Below are 27010 nucleotides of genomic sequence, written 5' to 3'. Positions count from 1 at the left end.
AAGACAAAAAATTAAGTAAAAGCAAACAGAAAGTAACACAGTTTAACCTGTGGATCAAGAAATGAAAGTAGAAAAAAAAAGAGCTAAGACTTCAAAAAGAGATGCAGGAAATCATAGCATCTGCGGAGACTAGAAATGACTCCAATGTTCTCAGGAACATCACAGCCTATAAAAGGGACCACAGGGAAAAAAAATGGGAGGGAAATGTTGGAGAACGTGGCGCGCGCGCACACACACACACACACACGCACGCGCGCACACACACATACACGCACGCACGCACACATACACACACACACACACACACACACGCACGCGCGCACACACACATACACGCACGCACACATACACACACACACACACACACACACATACATACATACATACACACCTACTGCATACATACATGTCAGGTATATTTTAAGACATAGTAATCAATAACCTGATCTACTGAAAATATTTTTTACATTTGATTTGCACTTTCTCCTCTAGCATACAGTATCTTCATCTTGGACAACAACCTAAATCTATCATTACAAATGTAGAAAAGGGTTATTACGTCCTAAAATGTAGAAAAGGGTTATGTCACAATAATGAGCTAGTACATAGATAGATAAGTATGCCATTTGATTTAACGTCAGGAACTCTCTGCGTCAGAAGGCTGGAACGGTGACCCCTACCTACAGAGGACTTTGGCATCTAATGATCCATACACTTGATCTAATTTGGTGGCAGGGTTCGAACTGCCGTCGCCTCGGCCCCCGACGCAAGTAGCGACGCTCTAAACCGCTCGAACACATTAATAGGAAAGTACATGAAAAGTTAAAAAAAAAAAAAGAGCTTTCTTTGAGGACAGTATCGCGCCGCCGCGCCGCGCCGCAGGGGACAGGGAGGGACTCCGTTTTTAGGCCACCTCCCTTTCTAGGCCACCCTTCCTCTTGCGGGAGGTGGGCAGCGCGGACCCTGAATAGGGCTGCTGCCCAGCCGCACAGGTCGCTGCCTTCGGGGGGTTCCACCTCCAAAGTCCTACCACCCCGACGACGACCATCGTGCCTGTACCGCCTACGTGCGGAGCAGCAACTAGGGGCTTCACTTCCAGGCACATCTATACCTGTACTAGTATACTAGTCTGAGTATTCTATTGTACTTACACTAATGTTGTACTAGCTCACTACTACAGCACATAAGTACATTAGCACACAAGTGCACTATTATATAAGTACACCAGAACGTAAGTACACTAGCACATTACCGTATAAGTACTCTAGCACACTAACACAAAAGTAAACTAGCGCATTATTACACTAGAACGTAGTACACTAGCACATAAGAAACTACCACTAGTACAATAGCACAAGTACTCAACTGCACTAACACACTAGTACACAAGTACACTAGGACACTTTGACACTGCCACACTTGTACACTAGCACACAAGGACGCTAACACACTTGTACTTGTGTACTACTGTGCTAGTGGACTAGTGTATTGTGTACTAGTGCATTTATGTACTACTGTGATAGCGTATTGTGTACTAGTTTACTAGTGTACTTATGTACTAGTGTGCTATTGTACTGGGAGTGTGTGCATAAGTGTGCTTCTATACTAGTGTCTGTGTTCTTGTCGACTAGTGTGCAGTATATTTCTGTGCTAGTGTATTTGTTCACTAGTGTACTAGTGTATTTGTATACTAGTGTACTGGTGTCCTTGTGTGCTAGTATATACAGTATGTGCTAGTAAACTTGTGTACTTCTCTACTAGTGTGCTAGTGCATTATGCTAGTTTGCTAGTGTATTTCTGTCCTAGTGTTATAGTGTATTTATGTGCTAGTGTACTTCTATAGTAGTGTGCTAGTGCTTTATGCTAGTTTGCTGGTGTGTTTCTGTCCTAGTGTTAGTGTATTTATGTGCTGGTGTACTTGTGTACTAGTGTTCTATTCTGCTAGTATACTCGTGTGCTAGTGTACTAGTGCACTTGTGTGCTAGTGTACCTGTACCATTGGTGGTTTACTTACGTGCTGGTGTACTAGTGTTTACTAGTATACTAGTTCTAATGTACTTACGTGCTAGTATACTTGTTTTAATATAATACTAGTGTCCTTATGTGCTAGTGTATCATTATAACAGAAAATTTTGAAAGTAATAGAAAGATGTTTTGGAAAGAAATTAAGAGAGGAAGAGGAGGCGAATCAAGTAGAGAAGAAAAGGTTAAAGGTGCAGATGGAGAGATGATAATGGAAGAGAAGGCAGTGAGAGGAAGGTGGGCAGAGTATTTTAGGGAGTTGCTAAATGTGAAGGAGGATAGGGAGGGAAAGATAGTTGCAGTGGGAAGTGCTAAGAAAATGAGAGTGATGAGCGAGGACAATGGAGGAGAAATAGGAAAGGATGAGGTGAAGGCAGTTGTTAAGATGATGAGAGCAGGTAAGGCACCTGGTCTAGATGGATGCCATGCAGAATGTCTGAAAAAGGGAGGTGCAGTGATGGTGGACTGGCTGGTGAGGTTATTTAATGTTTGCTGCAGAGAGGGTGGAGTGCCGGAGGACTGGAGGAGTGCCTGTATAGTTCCGCTTTACAAGGGAAAAGGGGGCAAGTGTGAATGTAGTAGTTTCAGAGGAATTAGCTTGTTAAGTGTAGTTGGGAAGGCTTGTGGGAGGATCTTGATTGAAAGGATTAGGAGAGGAACAGAGGGAGTAATTGGTGAGGAAGTGTGGATTTAGGACAGGTAGGGGTTGTGTAGATCAGATCTTTGTGGTAAGACAGATATGTGAGAAAGCTATAGGAAAAAGGTAAGGATGTGTTTTTTTTATGGATCTGGAAAAGGCTTATGACAGGGTAGACAGGAAGGCACTGTGGGAGGTACTGCAGATATATGGGATAGGAGGAAAGCTGTTAAGTGCAGTCAAGAGTTTTTACGAGAGTAGTAGTGCTTGGGTTAGGATTAGAAATGGAGAGAGTGAATGGTTTGAGGTACAGGTGGGACTTTGTCAGGGATGTGTTATGTCACCCTAGCTGTTCAACTTATACATGGATGGGGTGGTGCGAGAGGTGAATGCAAGGGTAGTGGGTCAGGGGTTGGAGATGGTTAAAGAAAAAGGAGAAAATTGGGTAATAAGCCAGTTGTTGTTTGCTGACGACACTGCGGTTGTAGCGGGATCAGAGGAGGGATTGAGGAGGTGGAAGGAGTGAATATGGGGGGGCGTCCTCGGATGAGATGGATGAATGGGGTGAAAGGGGCATTACAAAAGAGAGGAATGTCTGTGGAGAAGGGACGGGAGAAGACAGAAGATAGAGGTGAATGGAGAGGGGTTGGGTATAGATGATGCCGATATGCATGAGGGGGAGTGGGTGGGGGATGAGGAAGTATGTATGAGAAAAGAATTGACACAGCCCGAAGGGATTTCTCCCCGTCTTATCCTTTTCTGTATGAGGAGACGGAGAAGGGGGGTTGGCGAATTTATGAAGCGGCCTTGCTGTGTCTTGCGGCACTGCTTCTGACCCAAGGCGGTGGACGGGATGCAGGGATGACCCGTCATCCAGGAGGTGCCAAGATAAGAGGAAGGGAGGAGGGGAGTGGAATATATGGGAAATAGAATGGGTGGGAGTGGTTTCTGTGCATTTTTCTTTTTGGCTACCCCCCGTGTAGAGGGAAAAAGCCTTTGGTATATGTATTTATTACTATACATTTTTTTTTTTTTGCATCCGACCTAGTTATGGACCAAAAGGTCTCATGCCGGCATGCTCCGCCTTTCTAATCCTTTGTTAGAAACCCTTGGGGTTCGATGTCACTTCTCTGGCAACGAGTAATAATACTGTATAACGCGAGTATGGCGATGCATCATCGTGCATCAGGCAGCTGATGCTTCCCGCGATCATTTGACTCATGCCGAAGAGGTTAATGGAAAAATACCACAACAGTTCACATTTTTAAAATGTTTTAATATAACTCTTTTTATATCACACATACAACATAAGAACATAAGAATAAAGGAGACTGCAAGAGACCATAAGGCCTACACTAGGCAGCTCCGTACAAACCATCACATTTTTTATTTGATATAGTACATACAAGAAATACAGGCGTATATGTCAAAAGCGCAAATCTCGATATAATAGGAATAACCGAGACATGGTGGAGACTTTGAAGCTGAATTTAAAATTGTGGGATTGCAACACTTTCATCAAGATATAAGTCACAAGAGAGGTGGGGGTGTTCTGTTGTACGTTAGGAGCAATGTCCATGCTTCTGTTCTAAAGTGAAACAGGATGCATATGATAGTTTGAGGGTCCAAACAAATGGACAAAAATGAATGTAGGTGCAATATATAGGCCAAAGTCATTATCATCAGCAGACGACAAGCTGTTGTTTCAAGAACTGTCTAGTTTCTCCAACCGGGACTTTATTCATAATGGGTGATATCAATTGTATTAGCATTGATTGGATGACCCTACACGGCCATATAGGTAGTCGCTTGATGGATTTTCTCGCTGACAAATACTTAATTCAACATGTAAAAGAGCCCACAAGACATGGAAATTTACTCGATCTATTGATCACTAGCCGCGAAAGCACGATAACCGATGTACAAGTCTGTGAAGCTATTGCAAATAGCGCTCAGAGTTTTTCGTGAAAAATATCTATTGCACTGGTCACACTGCAATGGGTTCTCTCCTGAATGGGTCATCATGTGACGTGACGTTTGAGAAGATCCTTACGTGAAAAAAAGCTTTATTGCACAGGCCACATTGGAATGTCTTCTCTTCAGCGTGGGTAGTCATGTGATGTTTGAGAACACCCTTTTGTGAGAAAGCGGAATCACACATGTCACACTACAGCGGATTCTCTCCTGTGTGGCTCATCATGTGACGTTGGAGATCACCCTTTTGTGAGAAAACTGAATCACACGTATCACACTGGAATGGTCTCTCTCCTGTGTGGGTCATCATGTGACTTTCGAGATTACCCTTTTGTGAGAAAGCGGAATCACACGTATCACACTGGAATGCCTTCTCTCCTGTGTGGGTCATGTGATCTTTGCGATTACGCTTTCGTGAGAAAGCGGAATCACACATGTCACACTGGAATGGCTTCTCCAGTGTGAGTCATCATGTGACTTTTGAGATGACCCTTTTGTGAGAAAGCGGAATCACACATGTCACACTGGAAAGGCTTCTCTCCTGTGTGGGTCATCATGTGACTTTTGAGATGACCCTTTTGTGAGAAAGCGGAATCACACATGTCACACTGGAAAGGCTTCTCTCCTGTGTGGGTCATCATGTGACGTTCGAGACCACCCTTATGTGAGAAAGCGGAATCACACATGTCACACTGAAATGGCTTCTCTCCTGTGTGGCTCATCATGTGACGTTTGAGAACACCCTTTCGCGAGAAAGCGGAATCACACATGCCACACTGGAATGGCTTCTCTCCTGTGTGGGTCATCATGTGACGTTTGAGAGCACGCGTTTGTGAGAAAGCGAAATCACACGTGTCACACTGGAATTGTTTCTCTCCTGTGTGGCTCATCATGTGACTTTTGAGATCATCTTTTCGTGAGAAAGCGGAATCACACATGTCACACTGGAATGGCTTCTCTCCTGTGTGGGTCATCATGTGACGTTTAAGGAGACCCTTATCTGAGAAAGCGGAATCACACATGTCACACTGAAATGGCTTCTCTCCTGTGTGGGTCATCATGTGACGTTTAAGGAGACCCTTACCTGAGAAAGCGGAATCACACATGTCACACTGAAATGGCTTCTCTCCTGTGTGGGTCATCATATGATGTTTGAGATGATGCTTTTGTGAGAAAGCAGAATCACACATGTCACACTGAAATGGCTTCTCTCCTGTGTGGGTCATCATATGATCTTTGAGATGATGCTTTTGTGAGAAAGCAGAATCACACATGTCACACTGAAATGGCTTCTCTCCTGTGTGGCTCGTCATGTGACGTTTGAGAACACCCTTTTGTGAGAAAGCGGAATCACACATGCCACACTGGAATGGCTTCTCTCCTGTGTGGCTCATCATGTGACGTTTGAGAACACCCTTTTGTGAGAAAGCGGAATCACACATGTCACACTGGAATTGTTTCTCTCCTGTGTGGGTCATCATGTGACTTTTGAGGAGACCCTTACCTGAGAAAGCGGAATCACACATGTCACACTGGAATGGCTTCTCTCCTGTGTGGGTCATCATATGATGTTTGAGATGATGCTTTTGTGAGAAAGCAGAATCACACATGTCACACTGAAATGGCTTCTCTTCTGTGTGGCTCATCATGTGACGTTTGAGAACACCCTTTCGTGAGAAAGAGGAATCACACATGTCACACTGGAATGGTTTCTCTCCTGTGTGGGTCATCATATGATGTTTGAGATGATGATTTTGTGAGAAAGCAGAATCACACATGTCACACTGAAATGGCTTCTCTCCTGTGTGGCTCGTCATGTGACGTTTGAGAACACGCTTTTGTGAGAAAGCAGAATCACACATGTCACACTGAAATGGCTTCTCTCCTGTGTGGCTCATCATGTGACGTTTGAGAACACCCTTACGTGAGAAAGAGGAATCACACATGTCACACTGGAATGGCTTCTCTCCTGTGTGGGTCATCATATGATGTTTGAGATGATGCTTTTGTGAGAAAGCAGAATCACACATGTCACACTGAAATGGCTTCTCTCCTGTGTGGCTCGTCATGTGACGTTTGAGAACACGCTTTTGTGAGAAAGCAGAATCACACATGTCACACTGAAATGGCTTCTCTCCTGTGTGGCTCATCATGTGACGTTTGAGAACACCCTCTCGTGAAAAAGAGGAATCAAACATGTCACACTGAAATGGTTTCTCTCCTGTGTGGGTCATCATATGATGTTTGAGATGATGCTTTTGTGAGAAAGCAGAATCACACATGTCACACTGAAATGGCTTCTCTCCTGTGTGGCTCGTCATGTGATGTTTGAGAACACGCTTTTGTTAGAAGCAGAATCACACAAGTCACACTGGAAAGGCTTCTCTACTATGTGGGTCACCATGTGATATATGTGACAATCTTTGGCAAAATATAGGTCACACTAGAAAGGCTTCTCTCCTGTGTGGGCCGTCACTTGATGTTAAAAATGAGCTGTGAGATAGCCGAGCTATCGATGCTACATCGGGTCTTCTTTGTTGATACCTTTCTGAAAAAAAAAAATGAGATTAACTTTTAGAGATATGTTGTACACAAACCATTCCATACATGCCATCCTCTATTGAGATTAATTTAAGAACATAAGAAATAAAGGAGACTGCAAAAGACCACTAGGCAGCTCCGTATCCATCACCACCTGTCATCCCCATCCATAAAGTTGTCTAATCGTTTTTTAAAACAACTGATAGTATCAGCGCTTACTATGTGGTTACTAAGTTTATTCCATTCACCGACCACCCTATTTGTAAACCAATTCTTGCCTATTTCCTTCTTAAATCTAAATTTGTCCAGTTTATACCCATTACTGCGAGTCCTGCCCTGTTGTTTTATTATGATGACCTTGTTTGCATCACCCTTGTTATAGCCTTTGATCCACTTGAACACTTCTATTAGATCACCCCGCACTTTGCGTCTTTCCAGAGAGTGTAAGTGTAAGTGCCTAAGCCTCTCTTCGTAAGGCAAATTTCCGAGTCCTTGTATCATTTTGGTCATTCTTCTCTGTACTGATTCTAGTGAATTTATGTCCATTCTGTAGGACGGAGACCACATAAAAACACATAGTAAAATCTATTAACAAAATGGTCAACTAGTCATTATAGCGATGTTTGCTTTGTTAGCCTTGTTGTGGGTTGAAATTCCATACTTCTCTCCTACTCAAAGGAGTAATTATTAATTACCTACGATGCACTTCGTAGTGGGACTCTCACCTACATGGAGGAGGTGGGGGTTAGGGTGGATTCAACCCTGCCCCTCAATCAACCAGTACTAAAACAAACTTTTAAGATTATCTTATCGACTAACGGTTTATGTCTATAGTAATTGCATGTCTGACATGAGAGAATGTAAACACTGAACATGTTTGACACGTCACCTTATTTATATCTACCAATTTGGCAGCGGCGATCAGAACCAATGAAGAACTACACCAATTGAAGCAACCTTTAACGCAGAGGCACACTACTTGCTTTGCTGTCAAAATCTTGCATACGTCACATAGGGAGTGTTTTGCAGATGACTTTTTGGGCAAACAAAAAGGAAGACAAAGCGTCCCGCCGAGCTTTCTCCTATGTTAACAAAAGAATAAATACAATAAAATGCAACTTGTACAAGTGAAATACACACTTGCACAAAAAAGGAAATAAATTAAATCACGTTCATACACACTGTGACCTTCTTTCACTCTGTACTCTCTCACATTATCTTTTTTCTGTCATTGTGTTCCTAGTGCCTAGATACATTGGATTTAAATCTATGCACCTATTTACGCTAATTTCTTTTGTCGTCCACATTTCTATGAATAATCTCCTTTTCTTCGAGTTGCCTCTGTGTACCACTGTCGCTTCTTCCCGATCAATGTTGTGCTGTAGTTCGTTCATGTGTTTATAAAGTGCTGAGGCTGCATCTTTCCGTTTAACTGCCCGTTTATGTTCTTCAATTCTTGTGGCGAGTTTCTTATGCGTTTCTCCTGTGTAATCTGCATCACAATCCAAACATCCAATACGGAACACTACGTCCGCCTGCTGAGTGGGTGCTTCCATGTCCCACCCCTACACCAAACCACTTCAAGTTTAAAGGACTACAAAGGAGAAGCATGCCGACAGGATGCGAAAAAAAACTATAAATAGATAAATAGGTAAAGTTAAATTATAACATATCAGGTAAATAGTAAATAATAAATGGACAGATAAATAATAACAAACATATTGAGAAATAACCAATAGTGTGAAAAAATGTCACTTTTAATGTTGTCAATTCCCTTCAGAATCTTAGACCTGCATCAAGTCACCTGAGTCTACGCATTTTAGGGAAAATAGATTCATATGTTTTAATCAATTTTCGTATGTTTAATTTTTGATATTTGGAATCAGTTTTGTGGCTCGCCGCTGTACTTTTTCCAATCTGTCAATGTCTTTAATGAAAGTCAGTGACCATAAGAAAACGGCATATTCCAATTGTGGTTGAAGTCATAAGATCACGCAATCAGTTCTGGAATCTTGTTTGCTTTCTCAGAGCCTGAAATATACTGTTTAGATGATTTGAGATCGTTGCTGATAATTAACCCGAGATCCTTTTCACTATCCACTTTTGTTAACGAATTTATATAAAAAAAAACTTGTAATCGTACTTACTGTTATTTTTACCTATGTGCATAACCTTGCATTTAGTTGTGTAAAATTCCATTAGCCACTTTTCAGACCATTAGTTTAAGTGATCATTTGCCATTCCACACAGTTTTGTATCACCAGCAAATTTGGACACGATAGATTTCAGTACGTGGTCTATATCATTGATATATACTATGAATAAAAGTGGCCAAAGAACGGAACCCTGAGGAACTCCACTTTGTAAGAACATCTTTGCCTCTGCGAGTTCGGTGGATTATATCAGAAGCATAAAGGTCATGACGCCTAGAAAAGAGAAACCAAGTATCAAGAAAGTAGTATTCCAGTTGCTTGAACTGTGATATCCTCTCATTGATCCTTGTGGCTTTAACATATGTTGTACTACTTGTGTAAAAAAAAATCTTGATTGCTATTAACAGCTTTCCTCCTATCCCATATATCTGTACAACCTCCCACAGTGCCTTTCCGTCTACCATGTTAAAACCCTTTTCCAAATACTAAAAGGCCCAAATTAATCTTAACCCCTTGCTAAAGCTTCCTCACATGTCCGTCTGCGTGCACGATAATTCGTAGAAAGACAATTGGTCGAATGGGACAATTCGTCGACACGACGTTTCGTCGAACGTGACGTTTCGTCGACACGTAAAAAAATTGTACTTTTGGTGTTATATTTCTAAAATATTTGGTAACATTTGTGTTCTGTGTGAAATTTCCGATCATTTGATGTATTACTCAACATAATTGGATTACCAGGCTCAGAGTTATAAATGTTTGAAGTTTTAGACAATTGCACTTTTCGACGACACCTTACTTTGTCGCCATTTGAGCCATCTTGATCATCTAGATCAGCAGTAGATCATCACCAGAGCCAGCCTATTCTCCAAGCAGATCAGCAGATTTTCTTGGAAGGATCAGCAATGGAGTGTAAAATTGGATTGGATATTTGCAATTTATTGGTGGACAGAACATTATCTTCTGTGATAGCTCGACCTTTACAAGTACGATCAGAGCATTTCCAGTAAATCTTCGTGGCTCGTTCACGATCTTTGGTGTAGGTGTAGCCTTCAAAAAGCAGACGAGATGTTTTGCAAAATTCAGCCATTATCAAAGTGTATCAGTGTTCTGATTTTTGTAGTTTGTGGTCAATACAGTGTCGACCATTGGGAGAGTGCACGACATTTGGTCGAAAGACATTGGAACACAGCCATGAAAAAAATCCTGAACAACTGTGATATGCTAGTGTGTACGGAAATACTGTAAAATTATGCTCGCCAAAAACTTACATTGATGTATTTAACATATAATGTGTAATTATTTTATCTTATTGCAATGTCTCAGTGTCGCCAATCAATGAACAAATGGTGGCATAACAAGTCCTAAATGCTCCTTTTAATTCATTTGATATTGTAACTTTTTCTCACGAAATGTCATCTAAACTACTCTAGCATTCCTCCAAAATGAAAATATATGAATATATTAAATTAGTACTTTAAATGTATTTTTAATATCTGTCGACGAATTGTCGCTGTCGACCAACTGTCGTAGACCCGTCTGTCTTACCACGAAAATTAGACTTTGCACAACATGTAAATGCTTTTAATGAGCAGATGCTAAGTCATCGACTCAAGCCCAAATTGCTGTTTCCTTATGAGATTTTGATTCCTAATAACCAAAGATGCTCCCCAGGTGAATTGAACTTGTACTTAACCACACATTTGTTTATTGTTTAACTTTACCTATTTATTATTTATGTTACTATTATTTCCATTTATATGTTCATTTATAGTCATGTTTTCTCCCACCCGGCATAGTTATGGACCAAAAGGTCCCCTATTGGCATACTCCTCTTTTTTAATCCTTTGTAAATAGAAATGGTTACCCTCATAAACATGTATGCACATCATACCCACACCGTTTACAGCGTCCCAGCCCTGTATCCCATGGCAAAATACTGCCTAACCGTGAGGAGGTGCACATGCATGTATCCATGCTACTCGCCAACAACCACCACTTGACTACTGTTAATATTGGTCACTGATTACTTAGTTGGTCATATCAATACACAACCATATGAATTTCATATATTAGAAACTCCCCAAAACTGGAAAACTGTTCATTAAAATGGTGTTGGCTACTACCCTTTTCTATTCTTTCACTACAATGTAAACAAACACATAGTTGCCAGATCAACTGTCCAATCCGTGTACCAGTTACAACTGCTGGCAATAATACAAACCAATACCGAGGGAATATGGCCCTGAGACTCACTTGAGGAAATATATTACATAAAAACATAGTCACAAATAATTTTATACAGAACTGTCAGCGACACTAGAGCTCATGGAGGAGTCATATAACTCAAATTATCTAACACAAAAGTTCTCAAGACTCATTCAGATCAGGTAGAAATTATTGCACTCCAACAAATGCCCGTATTTAAATCATAAACTATAATTCGTCACAAAATGATCTTGTAAATTTCACAAAAAAAAAAAAAAATCAACAGAACAAGAGACCACAACTCGGCAAAGATATATTGACAGCCTTTCTATAGAAATTAAACCAACAAAGAAATTCCATTACTAGAGCTAATCACAAGAAATGTATTAATCTGAATGGCGGCCATATTAGTCATGCAATTTCAACGGTTATATTAATCTAACCAAGATTCTCACCCCTGACCATGAGGAACTACTTAACCTAGAGTTAAAAAAAAAAAAAAAAAAAAAAAAAAAGTGAAGTTTTTATTAGTGTCCACTGTGGGTCATCACATGATATTTGAGATCACTCTTTCATGAGAAAGCTGCATCACACATGTCATTCTGGAAAGTCTTCTCTCCAGTGTGGGTCATTATGTGGTATTGAATAGCATTCTTTTCCGAGTATGTTGCATCAAATGGGTCACATTTGAAAGGCTTCTCTCTATTGTGGGTCATTATGTGATGTTTGAGAGTAATTTTTCCTGAGTAAGCTGCGTCACACAGGCCACAATTGAAAGCCTTCTGTCTAGTGTGGTTCATCATGTGACGTTTGAGGTGCTCCTTTCGTGAGAAAGTTGTATCACACAGGTCACATTGGAAAGGTTTCTCCCCACTGTGGGTCATTGTGTGGTGTTTTAGAGCACTCTTTTGTCGGAAAGCTGCATCACATTTAGGAACTCCCTAAAATACCTTGCCCACCTTCCTCTCACTGCCTTCTCTTCCATTATCATCTCTCCATCTGCAGATTTTACCTTTTCTTCTCTACTTGATTCGCCTCCTCTTCCTCTCTTGATTTCTTTCCAAAACATCTTTTTATTACTTTCAAAATTTTCTGTCATACTCATACCCCACTTCACATCTGCTCTCCTCTTTACCTCCTTTACCATTTGCTTTACTTCTCTTTTCTTTGTACCTCTCATATGACTCCCTTGTCCTATTTTGTAACCAATCTCTGAAAGCTCGCTTCTTCTCTTCTACAACCTTCTTTGTTTCCTCATCCCACCATTCACTACCCTTCCTTCTATTTCCTCCTGTCCTTCTTGGTCCACACACCATCCTTGCACACTTTGTGACTCCCTCCTTGAACCATCCCCATTCCTCCTCCACACCTAACTCTACTCTATTCTTCACTCCCTCCCACTCCTCCTTCAGCTTCTTCTTGTACTCCTTCTCCTTTTCATTTAAAGAGTTCACTCTAAGCACCTCCCTACCTTTTGTCCCTCTCCTCTTTCTCCATCTATCCTCCACTCTCAACTTACCTTCCACCAAAAAATGATCTGATATTCCCCCATCCTCTCCCCTTAGCACATGTACTAAGGGGAGAGGGTGGTTATAACCAGGTTACAACCAGTAAAATGCTTAAAAGGTTGAAACTAGGAATGAAAATCTTGGAACCAATCCATTACTCATTGCAAGGACTAATAGAGAGTCAGTTAAAATATTAGAAAAAACTGACTTTTATGTTATTTTGTATTTAAAAAAAAAAAAAAAAAAGAGCACTTGTTCATTCTGGTGATAGTTGTAGAAGAATCTGTCTTCCCAGATTTATTGATAGGATTTGCAACATTGAAAAAAGGAGGGCATGACAATATGTCAGGCTGAGCAAGGGATCTTAGTGAAATCACAGTTAAATACTTTTGGCTAAGCATGAAGAGAGATATTTACTTACATATTGACAATTGCTTGAGATGTACGGAGGTAAAAGGAAATACACCCAAGTCTGCTCCTGTGCTATCATATCCTATACCACATAAACCTCGGGAAAATTTTACTTAGATACACTTGAGTTGTCTGAAAAGGGATATATGTGTTTCTTGCCATTGATTATATATCTGTCAAGATTTTGTATTTGACAACAACACACCCATTCCAAATAAGAGAGCCAAAACAATTGCTTCAGTAATATATGAACAAGTAATCTGTAATTTCACAACTCCTAAGATCTCAGTTTCAGACAATGCTGCTGAATTTAACAACAAAATCTTGGAAGAATTATGTAAGTTATTTAAGGTAAACAAAATTAATATTCAAGTCAATTATCCTCAAAGTAATAGATTGGAATCCTGTGTGTCCTCCCTTCTCCCAATGCCCCAACTTGTATGAATAATTAACTCACCTAAGAAAGATTGTAATTTCCAACCTTTCTTTGGTGAAGTAAAGCTATCATTCTATTATCCCTTGTAAACTGCATACTTAAGTGTTTCTTCAATAATAACAGAGGTTCCTTTTGCTTCTGAATTTAGATTCAACCTGTACAAACTGGTGCCCTTCCCAATGCAAGTAAATAATGCAATTTTTTAACTTAACACACCTGTAATAGATCCACTAAATTACATCCTTTCTCTAGATAACTTAACAGATAGTAATCTTTAATGATAACCTTAAAATTTGTAAGATCCCTAACAATATTCTCTACTTGTGCCATGCTTTTATTTTTTATTTTTTTAATGATGCGGCCTTGCTGTGGATTTGCTGTGACTTGCGACGCTGCCTCTGACCCAGGGCAGTGGACAGGGTGCAGGGATGACCCGTCATCCAGGTGCTAAGATAAGAGGGAGGGTGGAGGGGAGTGGAGTGTATTTAGGGATGGAATGGGTGGGAGTGATTTTATGCCCTTTTCTTTTTGGCTACCTCCCTTGAAAGAGGGAAAAAGCCTTGATATATGCATGTATGTGCATGTATTTTCATTTTATTTATTTTTTTGTGCTCCATGAAGCATTGAAATAATTTTGTGAAGTTCCACTAGCTAAGAAAATTTCTGTAATACAGAATTGTCACTACAAAAAGGATATTTGTAAACCAGGTTACTCACAGAATATCATGACAATATAAAATCGGTACAAAGGAAGTAAAGTAGTGAGTTCTGAAAAAGACCTTTGAGTGATTATCACAAAGGACATGGCACCTGATAAACAGACAGAAAAAACTGCTATGACCAACAAAGGGGGCCTTTAACTATTTGGACAAAGGAATGGTAAAGAAACTAATAATCACACTGATAAAGCCAAAACTGTAGTACAGTATGCAGCAACATTACGGACAGCCAGTACTTAAAAGAATATAAAGAAAATTGAGAGAATCTAAACAGCAATTACAAATATGGCCCCAACACTTTCAAAACTGCCATATGAAGGGATTGTTAAAGTTGGAAATGCCAACTCTGGAACAAGGAAGAAAAATAGGTGACCTACTGACCATCTATAGAATCATGAAAAAAATGGTCATTAATACAGAAACTAACAAGTTGGAAAGGATATGCAACAAAATGCCACATGACAATGTCCATAGCCCTACATTTTCTTATCATATATATATATTTTTTTTTTATAAATGTAGAATAAATAATTCATATTATGCATCAAGGATGATAAAATCACCATTATATTTTGCACTTCTATTTCGTTTATCAAAATTGCACACAAAGTACATTTTTGCACTTCTATTTCATATATACATTAAAACCATACAAAAATTAAGTGAATATAGTATGTTAAGAATAAATATATTTTTTTAAACCATTAGAATTGTCTGATTAGAAATGAAGTCTTAAATCAGAGTATGACTAAAGTAATAAAGCCATCATGCACACTATGAAAAGTGGAACAACTATTATTCTATTTTTCATTTCATTATCTTATCATTGTTATTATTATTATTTTGGTTGGAAAATAATACCTCCTCTGTATGGACACCTTAATTAATTCCATAAAAAGGGAAGACAATAATGTGGCCAATAACTGCACAGGATACAACCTGCCAACCTACATAGAAACGTCGGAGATGGGAGTAAAAGAACTTTCAAAAAAGCCTCCCAAGATCAAATGAGAAATTCTTTGCAGGTACCAGTTTCAACATCCAATCAACTTGGAGCATCAACAATTTCATGTCATCAGCTTAATTTATTTTAACATTATATGTACAGTTTTCTATTTCTGTGTTAGGAAATAAAATAGAAGTACAAAATATGCAATTGTGTTTTTATACAGGGATTACCTTTGTCTTGTGGCATTTTGTACATAATACCTGACTTTAGAAAATATCACCTTACTGGTTTACAAGAGCTTCAGGTAATGAGCTTGAGGTTAATTAGGTGAAAAAATAATGTATTCCATTATCCAAAGTCACACTACACTTAAGGATGTAAATCCCAATATCCACAAAACACCCAACAGGCTATTAGATTTGATTTTTTTTTTACAACAGTTTTCCTATTGACTACATTAAATTGGGTGTTCTGTTTCAATCAGAAAACACTTGTTTGTACCAACCCTAACCCCCATACCAGTCATGTCTGGGGACTGCATTGGGAAATAAGTATTTTGAATTAAAAAGGAGTGCAAAGACAGTGATTAATGAGAGAAACAAGGACAACATTGTTCAAATAAACAATAAAACAATTTTGACCATTCCTAAGATTAGAGAACACAATCACAGCAGGGTTCACCATTCTTTAAAAGATTATTGGGTTCGTTATTCTTTACATTACGATAATCAGGTTTGCTGTTTTTGTTATAGATATGTTGGGTTCGCTAATCTTGACATTATCTGAATTAGGGAATACTGTAGGTTGTGTTAGGTTATGTTGGGATAGCCATTCTTTAGATGAGGATTATTGGGGTCACTGTTCTTGACATGATCCATACATTTTTTCCCAACAGTTTTCCTGTTGATTTGACCAAATTGGGTGTTCCATTTCAATTGGAAATCACTTGTTTGTACTAAACCCCCACCCCCATCTGGGGACTGCATTGGGAAATAAGTATTGCAATTTAGAGAAGCATGCAAAGCCAGTGATTAATGAAAGAAATGACAACACTGTTCAAATAAACGATAAACCAAGCACAGTATTCTCCTATTCTGACCATATCTAACCTACCCAGTTCCTCTCTCCCTCATGGCAAATAGATTTTTCAATGGTATTTGTTCATTTTGTTTATTGTATTCAATATGAGATAAGTTAATACAAGATAATTTTCATTCTCTTCTATATATCTTTTACAATAATGTATTGTTATGATTCTACATAATTTTAAGTATTCATAAATATGTTTGCCAGTCTGCAACCCTTCCCTGTATCATCTGCTAGCCCATGTTTAAATACAATAAATTCATAGTAACGTCAGCAACAATTTTCAAAACACTAAGACGAGCATCTTTACAGTTACCAACAATTAGGTTAGGTTACATGATGTTAAGTCTGCAATTCTTAACTGTATCACAACTAGCTTTATCATTCTGAGTATTTTCAACCCCAGATATGAGTACCACACATCAATAGTAACATCAGTGGTGATTAGAATAGACTAGCAGGCATCTTTACGTATACCTAATTCTACACCTAAGTCAAAAATCTTATTCAGTACTTGGAATTGTTCTAAAACATCAGCATATACTAGTTCTTAAGGGGATATTGTTATTTGAAAGCCCCCTCTACAATTTTTTTTAAACGCTGGCTTTCTTTCAACAGAATAAGACTTAATTTGATCTCATTACTAACCTACAGCATTCTCAAGTATCCAACACCTAGACAGCTACAGCCCTAATGGCCTGCAATATTCAGGCATCAATCTAATCATGTAGGGTCTATCTGGCAAACGCCTACAGTCATCTTTTCTTTACCTGTGTGGTTTCCTTCTTTGCTTACAATTTTCGTGACAAATGTCTAAACTATTTCAAATATTCTTGCAAATGTTTTTACATGGTTTGCCCCTACTTAACGAAAATATTTGTAATCCTAAGCTTTCACAACCTGTGCTTTACTTAAAAGTCCTGCTCCATGTAGGAAGTAGTGGCGAGATGATAGCGGTACTGGTGTTTTTTTCGTCCAGGATTGGGCATGTGTGAAATAGGAGTCTTGCTCACAGGCATTCTAAAGCTGTTTAAAGAACATCGGTTATGATGTGACGATATGTGGGGTTTGATTGCTAATGTAGGATTTGTTGGATATTGTTCGTAGCCTGTATCAATATATTTAACACTGGTGATTGAAGAACTGGATAACAATCTGTTACGTAGAGATGTTTATGCAACTTGACTTACACTGGAAAATCGGAGAGGGCGACGTGATCTAATATCATGTATTCTAACGGCGACGTGACCTAATATGTATTTTCATTTAGACAGCAGGGCAGTACTCATAGCAAAGACCTCTTGCAGTCTCCTCAGGCCCGATTCGGGGGGCCGTGTCCTCGATTCGTTTTCCTCCTCTCAGGGCGACAGTGTTGTTGCACTCTAGGAGGTAGCGAAGGAGGGGTTGGTCACCGGAGTGCCGCCGATTCCTCGTTTGTGTGGATGAACGGTTACCAGTTAGCCTTTAAACGTGTACAAACATAGGAAAGTCTGTAGTTTCACTGCAGCTACCATTTTCTAACCATTAGGTGAGAAAGAAAACGGACTTGGATAATACTAATCAACCATATAATGTCTTGAGGAGAGTAAAAGATCGTGCGTCAACAATTAATGTGCCTCTAACATGTGTGCCTAAAATGTAAAAAAGTAGCAAATACGTAAGGTTAAGAGTTGTTAAACGGAACATGTGTGTCTTACTACCGTCGTCAGATTCAAGATCTAAGAATATAAGGTCTAACCACTTCCGACCGAATTTCGAGGGAGTTGGCGCAGCGGGCCCGTGAACGTCACCTGGCTGTTGAAAGTGGGGTTGGCGGGTCCTATAGCTGTCAGTTGAAGCTGGTGCGTCGTTTAAGAAAGACGTTCCCTTCGCTCGCACCGCTCCACGCAATTAGTTATATTCTGACAAATATTATATAAAATATATATATAAATATATATAAAATATTATAGTTCCTGTCTATATATATGAATATATATGATATATAATATATATATATATATATATAATATATAAAATATTATAGTTCCTGTCTTCCTTGGCGTTTCACAGTTTTCTTCAGTGTTTCACAAAGAGAAAATGGACTCAGCCAAATGACGTCAGAAGCTGCGCAGAAGAATTCAAACGATCTGACCTGTATATTTAGACCTTGGTCAGATTGCTTGCAATGGTTTTCTGACACGTAAGACAATAAACTTTTGTTGGATCTCCATCTACCTTTGCCAACCATGGCTTGAATTCCTCCATCTCCAGCCATGCATCTCTCAGCTTCCATTTATTAGCCATGATATATAATCTGAAGTGGACCATGAACTTTAAAATACATAAGTTCAAGATATGCATTCCATTTTCTTTGGAGTGCCCCCATTCAGATGAATTTACTATAAAGGGGTAACTTTGTCAGATTCGGTACACTCATGAAAGATTACTTACTTGTGATACTTTGATTGTTTAGAGGACTATTATTTCGTGTGTGTTATGCACGCAGTAGTATTAGAGAAAATTAAATCAGTTGAACACACTAGCAAATAGACAGGGCTCGTCTCGGAGTGATCCTTGAAGTGCAGCTATTAGGAAGGCAACCACATAACTGACTAGCTCTGCTTCATAGTTCGAATGCATTTGGCCTCGGTTTGCATATTTTCTACAATAATTTGCCAGTGCACTGCACACTTATGTTCAGATATATGTGTAAACATAGTAAGAAAAGATATATCCACCGTAAAAAGCTGAATTTTCTATGAGGAATTTTGTTCTACGGAAAGAGGAATTTGAAATTACCCTATTATGTCTGCTAAATATATTTGTAGTAAGCCATTCATCAATCAAATGAATACAATTTGTTAATTACTTCTTATAACATCCGTATTAATCACATTTACATACTATATAGGTAGTTATTATGTCGATCTTTTGCCAAGTGGCGAATGAGGAAAAAAAAAAAGCTACAGGCAGTTGCCAGATGTCGTCATTATGCTACATTCCGCATCAAAAATTCTACGACCAGCAACACAGGACTTGGTCATACCGCAGTACTCGCAGCCTCTTTCCTGCCGTCCGCCCTACTACTTTCCCTCAGCACTTGTACCCCAACCCGAGTCTTGCGAATCTGACGATCGTATAGGATGCAAGCGAGGGAACGGGGACTGACCGCTCTACCGTGTGATGTACAAAGTTCTACCTTAGTTACAACAGTGAAGCGAATAAAGGCTTTCGTCTAACTCTACTATTCTTCGTGGTTGGTGTCGGGAGCTGCGTGTAAAGGTATGACGGTAATTGGCAGTCGCCTTCATGACTGAGTAACTGTTATCAGACTGCAGCCCCTTTTTGTATATAATTATAAATCACTGAAATATTTATAATTTCATATGTTGATATAGGACTCCATAATGATGGTCATTTCCTTTTCATTCCTATTTTTTCTTTTAATTGTAGGAGTTTTTATTGTGAGAGCTGGCAACTGCGAGTCACGCTCGTAGAGACTACCCCAAGCGCGGGTAGTCAGTCACCCGCCAAGAGCCCTATTGTAAGCAAGCTTAAATAAAAACCTAACATGGCGCAGTGATAATCCTTCCTACGCATCTACGATGACCACCCCGAGACGCCCTAGGCTCCCTGCCACATCAGGTAGACGGAGGGAAGGAGAAGGCCTCCTAGCACAGGCTCAGACGCTCTTACTGTCCCAGCAGGGAGCCATAGCGGCTTTGCAGCGAAACATGGCGGCGATGGGGACACCAAGCCGCAAGGCCCTTAGCACAGCTGGGTTGGAGAAGTGCGACCTGGACATGACTGCAGCAGACTTCAGGTCATGGCGTCGGTCCTTGGAAGATTGGATCGAGCTCAACGCTGTCGGCGACGGCGACGCCGCGCGCTACATCCGGCTTTTATGTGCCCCAAGGCTCCAAAAGGCGCTCGACGCCAGGTTCCCCAAGGCTCGTTGGGACACCCTTCCCGCTCCCGAGGCTCTGGAGAACGTCAGCAAATTAGTGTTGCGTGCGGCGAACCAGGCAGTACAGTGGTCGGACTTCTTTAGTGTCAAGCAGGCCTCGGGGGAGTCGGTGGGCGATTACTTCACGAAGTGTTCCCAGATGGTGTTAGATTGTGCTTTTCAGTGCCCAAGCTGTGACGCGAGTTTAAGTGAATATATGTTAGTGCGGAAGCTCATTGCTGGGTTGCGTGAACCAACCCTAAGACGCGAGGTATTACAGTGCTACGCTCAATTCAAAGAGGTTGACAGCCTCAGATCTTACTGTGTGGCATTTGAAGCAGCTCAGAGGGACGCGCATGATTTCCCGCCAAACCGCCATCCCGAGGCTGCCGCTGGTGACGTCATGCACGACGCTGCGAGTGACGACGTCATCGCTGCTGCTGGTCCCGGGAAAGCCCACCACCGCCCTTGTTGGCACTGCGGTGACCGACACCAGCCCGGAAGGGCAGCTTGCCCGGCAGCAAACGCCACGTGTCTTGCTTGTGGAAAGCTGGGCCACTTCCAGAAAGTGTGCAAAGGGGGTAAGAAACCTGCGAAGAAGGACGCTGTGGTAGCGACCGCCGGGGTGATGAGCCAGCCACGGCTTCAAGTCATTGTCTCCGGGCCGGATGGCGACACACAGCACTCCACCACAGCCATCGCAGATACAGGCGCGCAGGTATGTGTAGCGGGACCCAAGCTGCTGAAAGCTCTGGGCCTCTCGCCCAGGCAACTTAAGGGACGCACTGGCCTGCGCGACCTCGCCAATATTAACCTACCAACCTTGGGGACCATAACCTGCCACTTTAGCATCCCTGGCCGCTCCACCCAACAGGAGGTGTATTTCGTACGGTCTGTGCGGCAGGTCTATCTGTCCCTCGCCGCCTGCAAGGATCTGGGCCTGATACACGAAGGCTTTCCGCATCCGCCACTACCGACCATAGCGAGCGTGGGCGGGGGGAGCAGCGACAGCCGGGGTCCGCCACCCAGACCAGCAACCATGCCTTTCCCACACTGCGAGATACAAAGACGGGACACCACGAGCATAGCTACCCTTCCCGTAAGATACAACTAAGTAAATACAAACACATATATGTGTATATATATATCGACCAATATAAGTTTTTTAATTTCCTCTGGCTACAGAACTTGTTTGAACAAAGACGAGTTTATAGATCCAATTCCTCTTCCTCCACGTGTCCACTGGTGGCGTCATCGGAAGCGTACTGCTCTCGCATTCGCTTAGTCGTGGGTTCGAATCCCGCACATCGCTCTCGGATTCCCAGTAGTAGTGACTGTTAGTTACCCAACAGTCCTTAAAGGGCATATTGGGGTGACTGCTTCAGCCGCAGGTAATACTCGGTGCTACCTGGAGTAGTACGCTCGGGAAAACAGATGTAAGAGGGCATGAGGTGACACCCCTACTGATCAGAGTCACGCGGGCTTGTCGGCCATCTGTCGGAAAAAAAAACTCTCCCCCCCCCACTCCCTCACTCTCGCTCCCTCACTCCCCACTCCCCTCTCTCTCCCTTTCGCCATTCCCTATCTCTCCCTCACCCCACTCTCCCTCTCTCTCCCTCACTCCCCACTCTCCCTCTCTCCTCTCTCCCTCACCCCAATCTCTCTCCCACTCCCTCTTCCTCCCCTACTCAAGTCCTCTCTCTCTCTCCTCTCTCTCTCTTTTCCCCTCCCCCCACTCTCTCCCGCACTCCCTCGCTTCCTCCCCCTCTCCCCAACTCTCTATCTCTCCCCACCACTCCCTCTTCCCCCCAACAATTTCTCTTTCCCCCCTCTCTCTATCTTCCTCTCTTTCTCACCCTTTCTCTCCCTCTCCCCTTCTCTCTCTACTCTCTCTCTCTCTACCTCTCTTTCTCTCCATCAGCTGGAAATGTGAGGACATCATCCAACCTAACCCACAGACTGAGCCACACCAATCCACCCCTAAGCTAACCACCTGGTCATTCGTTGCTCCTCGACCGAGGGAGAGAGAGAGAGAGGGACAGAGAGAGGGATAGAGGGACAGAGCAAGAGAGAGAGAGGGACAGAGGAAGGGAGAGGGGGACAGAGAAACAAGAGAGAGAGAGAGGGGGACAGAGAGCATAGAGAGAGAGAGGGACAGAGAGCAAGAGAGAGAGAGAGGGGGGACAGAGAAAGAGAGAGAGGGATAGAAAGAGAGAGAGAGGGACAGAGAGCAAGGAGAGAGAGGAACAGAGAGAAAGAAAGAGAGAGAGGGATAGAGCGAGAGAGAGAGGGGGGACAGAGAGCAAGGGAGAGAGAGAGAGGGGACAGAGAGAAAGAAAGAGAGGGATAGAGCGAGAGAGAGAGACAAAGAGCAAGAGAGGGACAGAGAGCAGAAGAGAGAGAGAGAGAGAAAGAAAGAGAGAGGGATAGAGCGAGAGAGAGAGAGAGAGAGGGACACAGAGAAAGAAATAGAGAGAGAGAGAGAGACCGAGAGCAAGAGAGAGAGGGAGAAGGGCAGAGAGATGAGAGAGAGAGAGAAGGACAGAGAGCTGGTGGGAAATTAGACCAGAGTGATAGCCTCCCTTGGCACTTGTCACCACAGACGCCCCCATGCTTACTTGAGAGCACACGACGTCGTGTCGTGCACGGCACACGGCGAAAAGTCGATGTGAGTGAAACGGACCTGACATCCCACAATGCATCCAGGAAAGGGCTTCCTGTCCCTGGAAGCGCTCAGAGAGACGTGCACAAGGGCAATCAGAGAAGAACAAACAAACAAACAAACAAACAAATCGACTAGTAAACATAAACAAGGAGAGTCTCTGTTCTCTCTCTCTCTCCCTTCTCTCTCTCTCTCTCCCTTCTCTCTCTGTCTCCTCTCTCTCTCTCTCTCTCTCTCTCTCTCTCTCTCTCTCTCTCTCTCTCGCACAGTCATTAACCCCATAATCATATACACACACACACATATATGTATATATGTATGTTGTGTGATTATGTGTGGATATATCATATACATTGTGTGTGTATATATATATATATATATATATATATATATATATATGTATATAATATATATATGTATATATATAAGTATAGATATATATAAGTATATATATGTATAAATATATATATATAAGTATATGTATATATATATATGTATATATACAAGTATATATATATATATATATATGTGTGTGTGTGTGTGTGTGTGTGTGTGTGTGTGTGTATAATTGTGTGCGTGTGCTTATGTGTAATCATATATATATATATATATATATAATATATATATATATATTATATATATATATATTAATATGTATATTTGTGTGCGTGTGTGCTTATGTGTATATCATATATATATATATACTATATATATATATGTATATACATATATATATATATGTATTATACATACATATATATATGTATATATATATTCATATATATATATATGAATATTATATATATATATATATATAATATATATATACACATATATATATATAGATATTGTGTGTGTGTGTGTGTATAATTGTGTGCGTGTGCTTATGTGTAATCATATATGTATATATATTATATATAATAATATATATATATTAATATGTATATTTGTGTGCGTGTGCTTATGTGTATATCATATATATATATATATATATAGATATATATATATTATATATATATATATATATATATATATATATATATGTATGTATGTATGTGTGTGCTTATGTGAATATCATATATATATATATATATATATATACATATATATATATGTATATTTGTGTGTGCTTATGTGTATATCATATATATACATACATATATAAATACATATGCATATATAAATACATATGCATATATATATATATATATATATATATATGCTAATAAGAACACGGGTACGTGTGTTCACTTATGCAAAGTAGACCGTGTTGCACTGTTGCACTGAAGATGTAATATACGAAAGCGCTCTGCTTCGTTAGTTTCTTTTTCCAAGTGGTCTACTTTGCATATATATATATATATATATATATGTATATTTGTGTGTGCTTAAGTGTATATCATATAATATATATATATGTATATTTGTGTGTGCTTAAGTGTATATCATATATATATATATATATATATATATATATATATAATATATTTCTGGGGCACAGGTTCTCGCGAAGGCAATTTTGGTTGAAGTCAACTGCACTGATAGATTTGACTATCTTCAAAAGAAGGTTCTTCAGTTTAAAAAAGGATTCCTTTTCTCCGTGGTTCAGAGTATGAAAGAAATCATCCAGTGTCAAGAAAAAGAAAATGCGCTGAAGTGTGCTGACAAGTGCTTTTCTTGAGGATGTAACAGTGTGAAACTGTTAAACAAAAACACCGAAAACTTCAAAGTTTTTTTCGCCTCACCAGGAGGCTTCTTCAGGGTGAGAGGACGAAAAGGAATCCTTTTATAAACTGAAGAACCTTCATTTGAAGATAGTCAAATCTATCAGCGCAGTTGACTAAAAAAAAAATAAATAAGAAAAAAAAAAAATATATGTATATATATATATATATATATATATATATATATATATATATATATCAAATCAGCCATCCTGAGTCCACTGCTGAACAAAGGCCTCCTTCATAGCATTCCATGATTCACACGGCCGCGCCACCCTCTGCCATGTCACTCCTGCAAACTTCTCGATCTCGTCTCTCCACCTTCTGTCTGGTCTCCCTCTTCCACGCTTCCTATCTCCCGGCGTCCATTCAGTAACACACTTGCTCCATCGCTCATCAGTCGTTCGCACCAACTTACCTGCCCAATTCCACTTTCTCTCTTTTACTGCCTCCACAATATCTTTCACTCTAGTCTGCTCTCTCACCCAACTTGCTCTCTTTCGGTCTCTCAATGTTATTCCCATCATTGATCTCTCCATTCTCCTCTGTGCAGTCCTTAACTTTGTTTCCATCGCCCTCGTCAGCTTCCAAGTCTCACATCTGTAGATTATTGCTGGTAGAATGCATTGGTTGTAAACTTTACGTCTCAAACATAAAGATAGAGAGCCTCTCAGGATTTTATTATACCAAACATTTTCCAACCAATTGTAATGCGTCTTTTTATTTCATAATCATGATCTTTCGTCACCTTCACCATCTGACCTAAATAATTATACTCTTCAACTTCCTCAAGACTCTCATCATCAATTACAATCTCTTTACTTTGAACTTTCGTGTTGAACATTACTTTGGTTTTACTCTTATTCATTTTTAAAACTACTTTGATACTTTCTTTGTTTAGATCGCTCAGCATATCTTGCAAGTCTTCTGCTCTTTCTGAAATAAGGATGATGTCTGCAAATCTTAGGTGGTTCAAATATTCGCCATTAATCTTCAAACCTTTCTTTTCCCAACTCAATCTTCTGAAAATATCTTCTAAACAAGCTGTAAATAGTTTGGGTGAAATTGTATCGCCTTGCCGTACTCCTTTCTCGGTCTTGATCTTTTCTGTATCTTTATGTAGTCGAACTATAGCGGTACCTTTCGAATAAATCTTTTCCAAAACTCTTACGATCTGTTCGTTTGTACCCTGTTTGCGTAGCGAGTTTAGTATTACTGTTTGTTCTACTGAATCAAAGGCCTTCTCGTAATCTACAAAAGCTAAACACAGAGGTATATTATATTCTGTCGTTTTCTCGATTAGTTGGTTTATCGCCTGCAAATGGTCTGGAGTTGAATATCCGCTTCTAAAGCCCGCCTGTTCTCTCGGTTGGTTTCCATCCAAAACTTGACTCAGTCTCCAAGGATCTTGGATAATACTTTATATACGTTTGATAGCAAGCTAATCGGTCGATAGTTACTAAAGTCCTTCTGGTCTCCTTTTTTATGAAGTAAAATCACTATAGCATTGCACCACGCATCCGGAACGCTTTCTTGACGTAAGCACTGGGTGTACAACTGAGCTAATTTAATATGAGCTAATTTACCTGCGTCTTTCAACAGATCTATTGATATACCATCTTCCCCAGGTGTTTTTCCTCGTTTCATATTTTTTAGAGTAAATTCTACTTCTTCCTTTGTAATCTCTGGTACACTACTAACGTCTACACATGAACTTACTGACTCAACTACGGCCTTCGACGAGTAAAGTTCTTGGTAAAAATCTTCTACTCTTTTTACCATTTTGTCTCTACATTTAATTATTTCTCCATTTCTATCTTTCAAACATATCATTTGCTGTCTTCCTAAAGCATGTCTACGCTGGGTCACTTTAATACTTTTACCTTTCCGAATAGTTTCTTCTATTTCATCCATGTTTCTCTTTCTTTTCTCTAATCTCTGCCTTTTGTTGATAAGCTTGTTTAGTTCTACTCTTTCTATTTCGTCTCTCCTGCTTTTAATCTGCATGTTCCATCTTCTTTTAATTAGGTCATTTGTAGCTTTGGAGTGTTT

General features: G+C 40.3%; 2 protein-coding genes across 2 annotated transcripts in view; one reads left to right on the top strand and one right to left on the bottom strand.

Moving 5' to 3' along the window:
• The window catches only part of LOC143031538 (uncharacterized), a 485407-nt gene that overhangs the window by 386090 nt on the left and 72307 nt on the right, over positions 1–27010 (top strand). The window lies entirely within an intron of this gene.
• Positions 3915–18027, bottom strand: LOC143031525 (uncharacterized). The gene is made up of 2 exons (XM_076195484.1): positions 17835–18027; positions 3915–7181 (listed from the first exon to the last, which is right to left on the bottom strand). Exon 2 carries the CDS (start codon positions 6952–6954, stop codon positions 5071–5073), a length of 1884 nt encoding a protein of 627 aa, XP_076051599.1. The 5' UTR covers positions 6955–7181; positions 17835–18027; the 3' UTR covers positions 3915–5070.

The sequence above is a fragment of the Oratosquilla oratoria genome, chromosome 12 (genome assembly GCF_046742065.1).
Source record: "Oratosquilla oratoria isolate Oo_2021 chromosome 12, ASM4674206v1, whole genome shotgun sequence".
In the NCBI taxonomy this organism is placed as follows: Eukaryota; Metazoa; Arthropoda; class Malacostraca; order Stomatopoda; family Squillidae; genus Oratosquilla; species Oratosquilla oratoria.
This window is presented reverse-complemented; position numbering and strand designations above follow the sequence as displayed.

Coding starts and splice junctions, on each gene's coding strand:
- LOC143031525 (XM_076195484.1), bottom strand. CDS start 6,954: ATGACGAGCCACACAGGAGAGAAGCCATTTCAGTGTGACATGTGTGAT.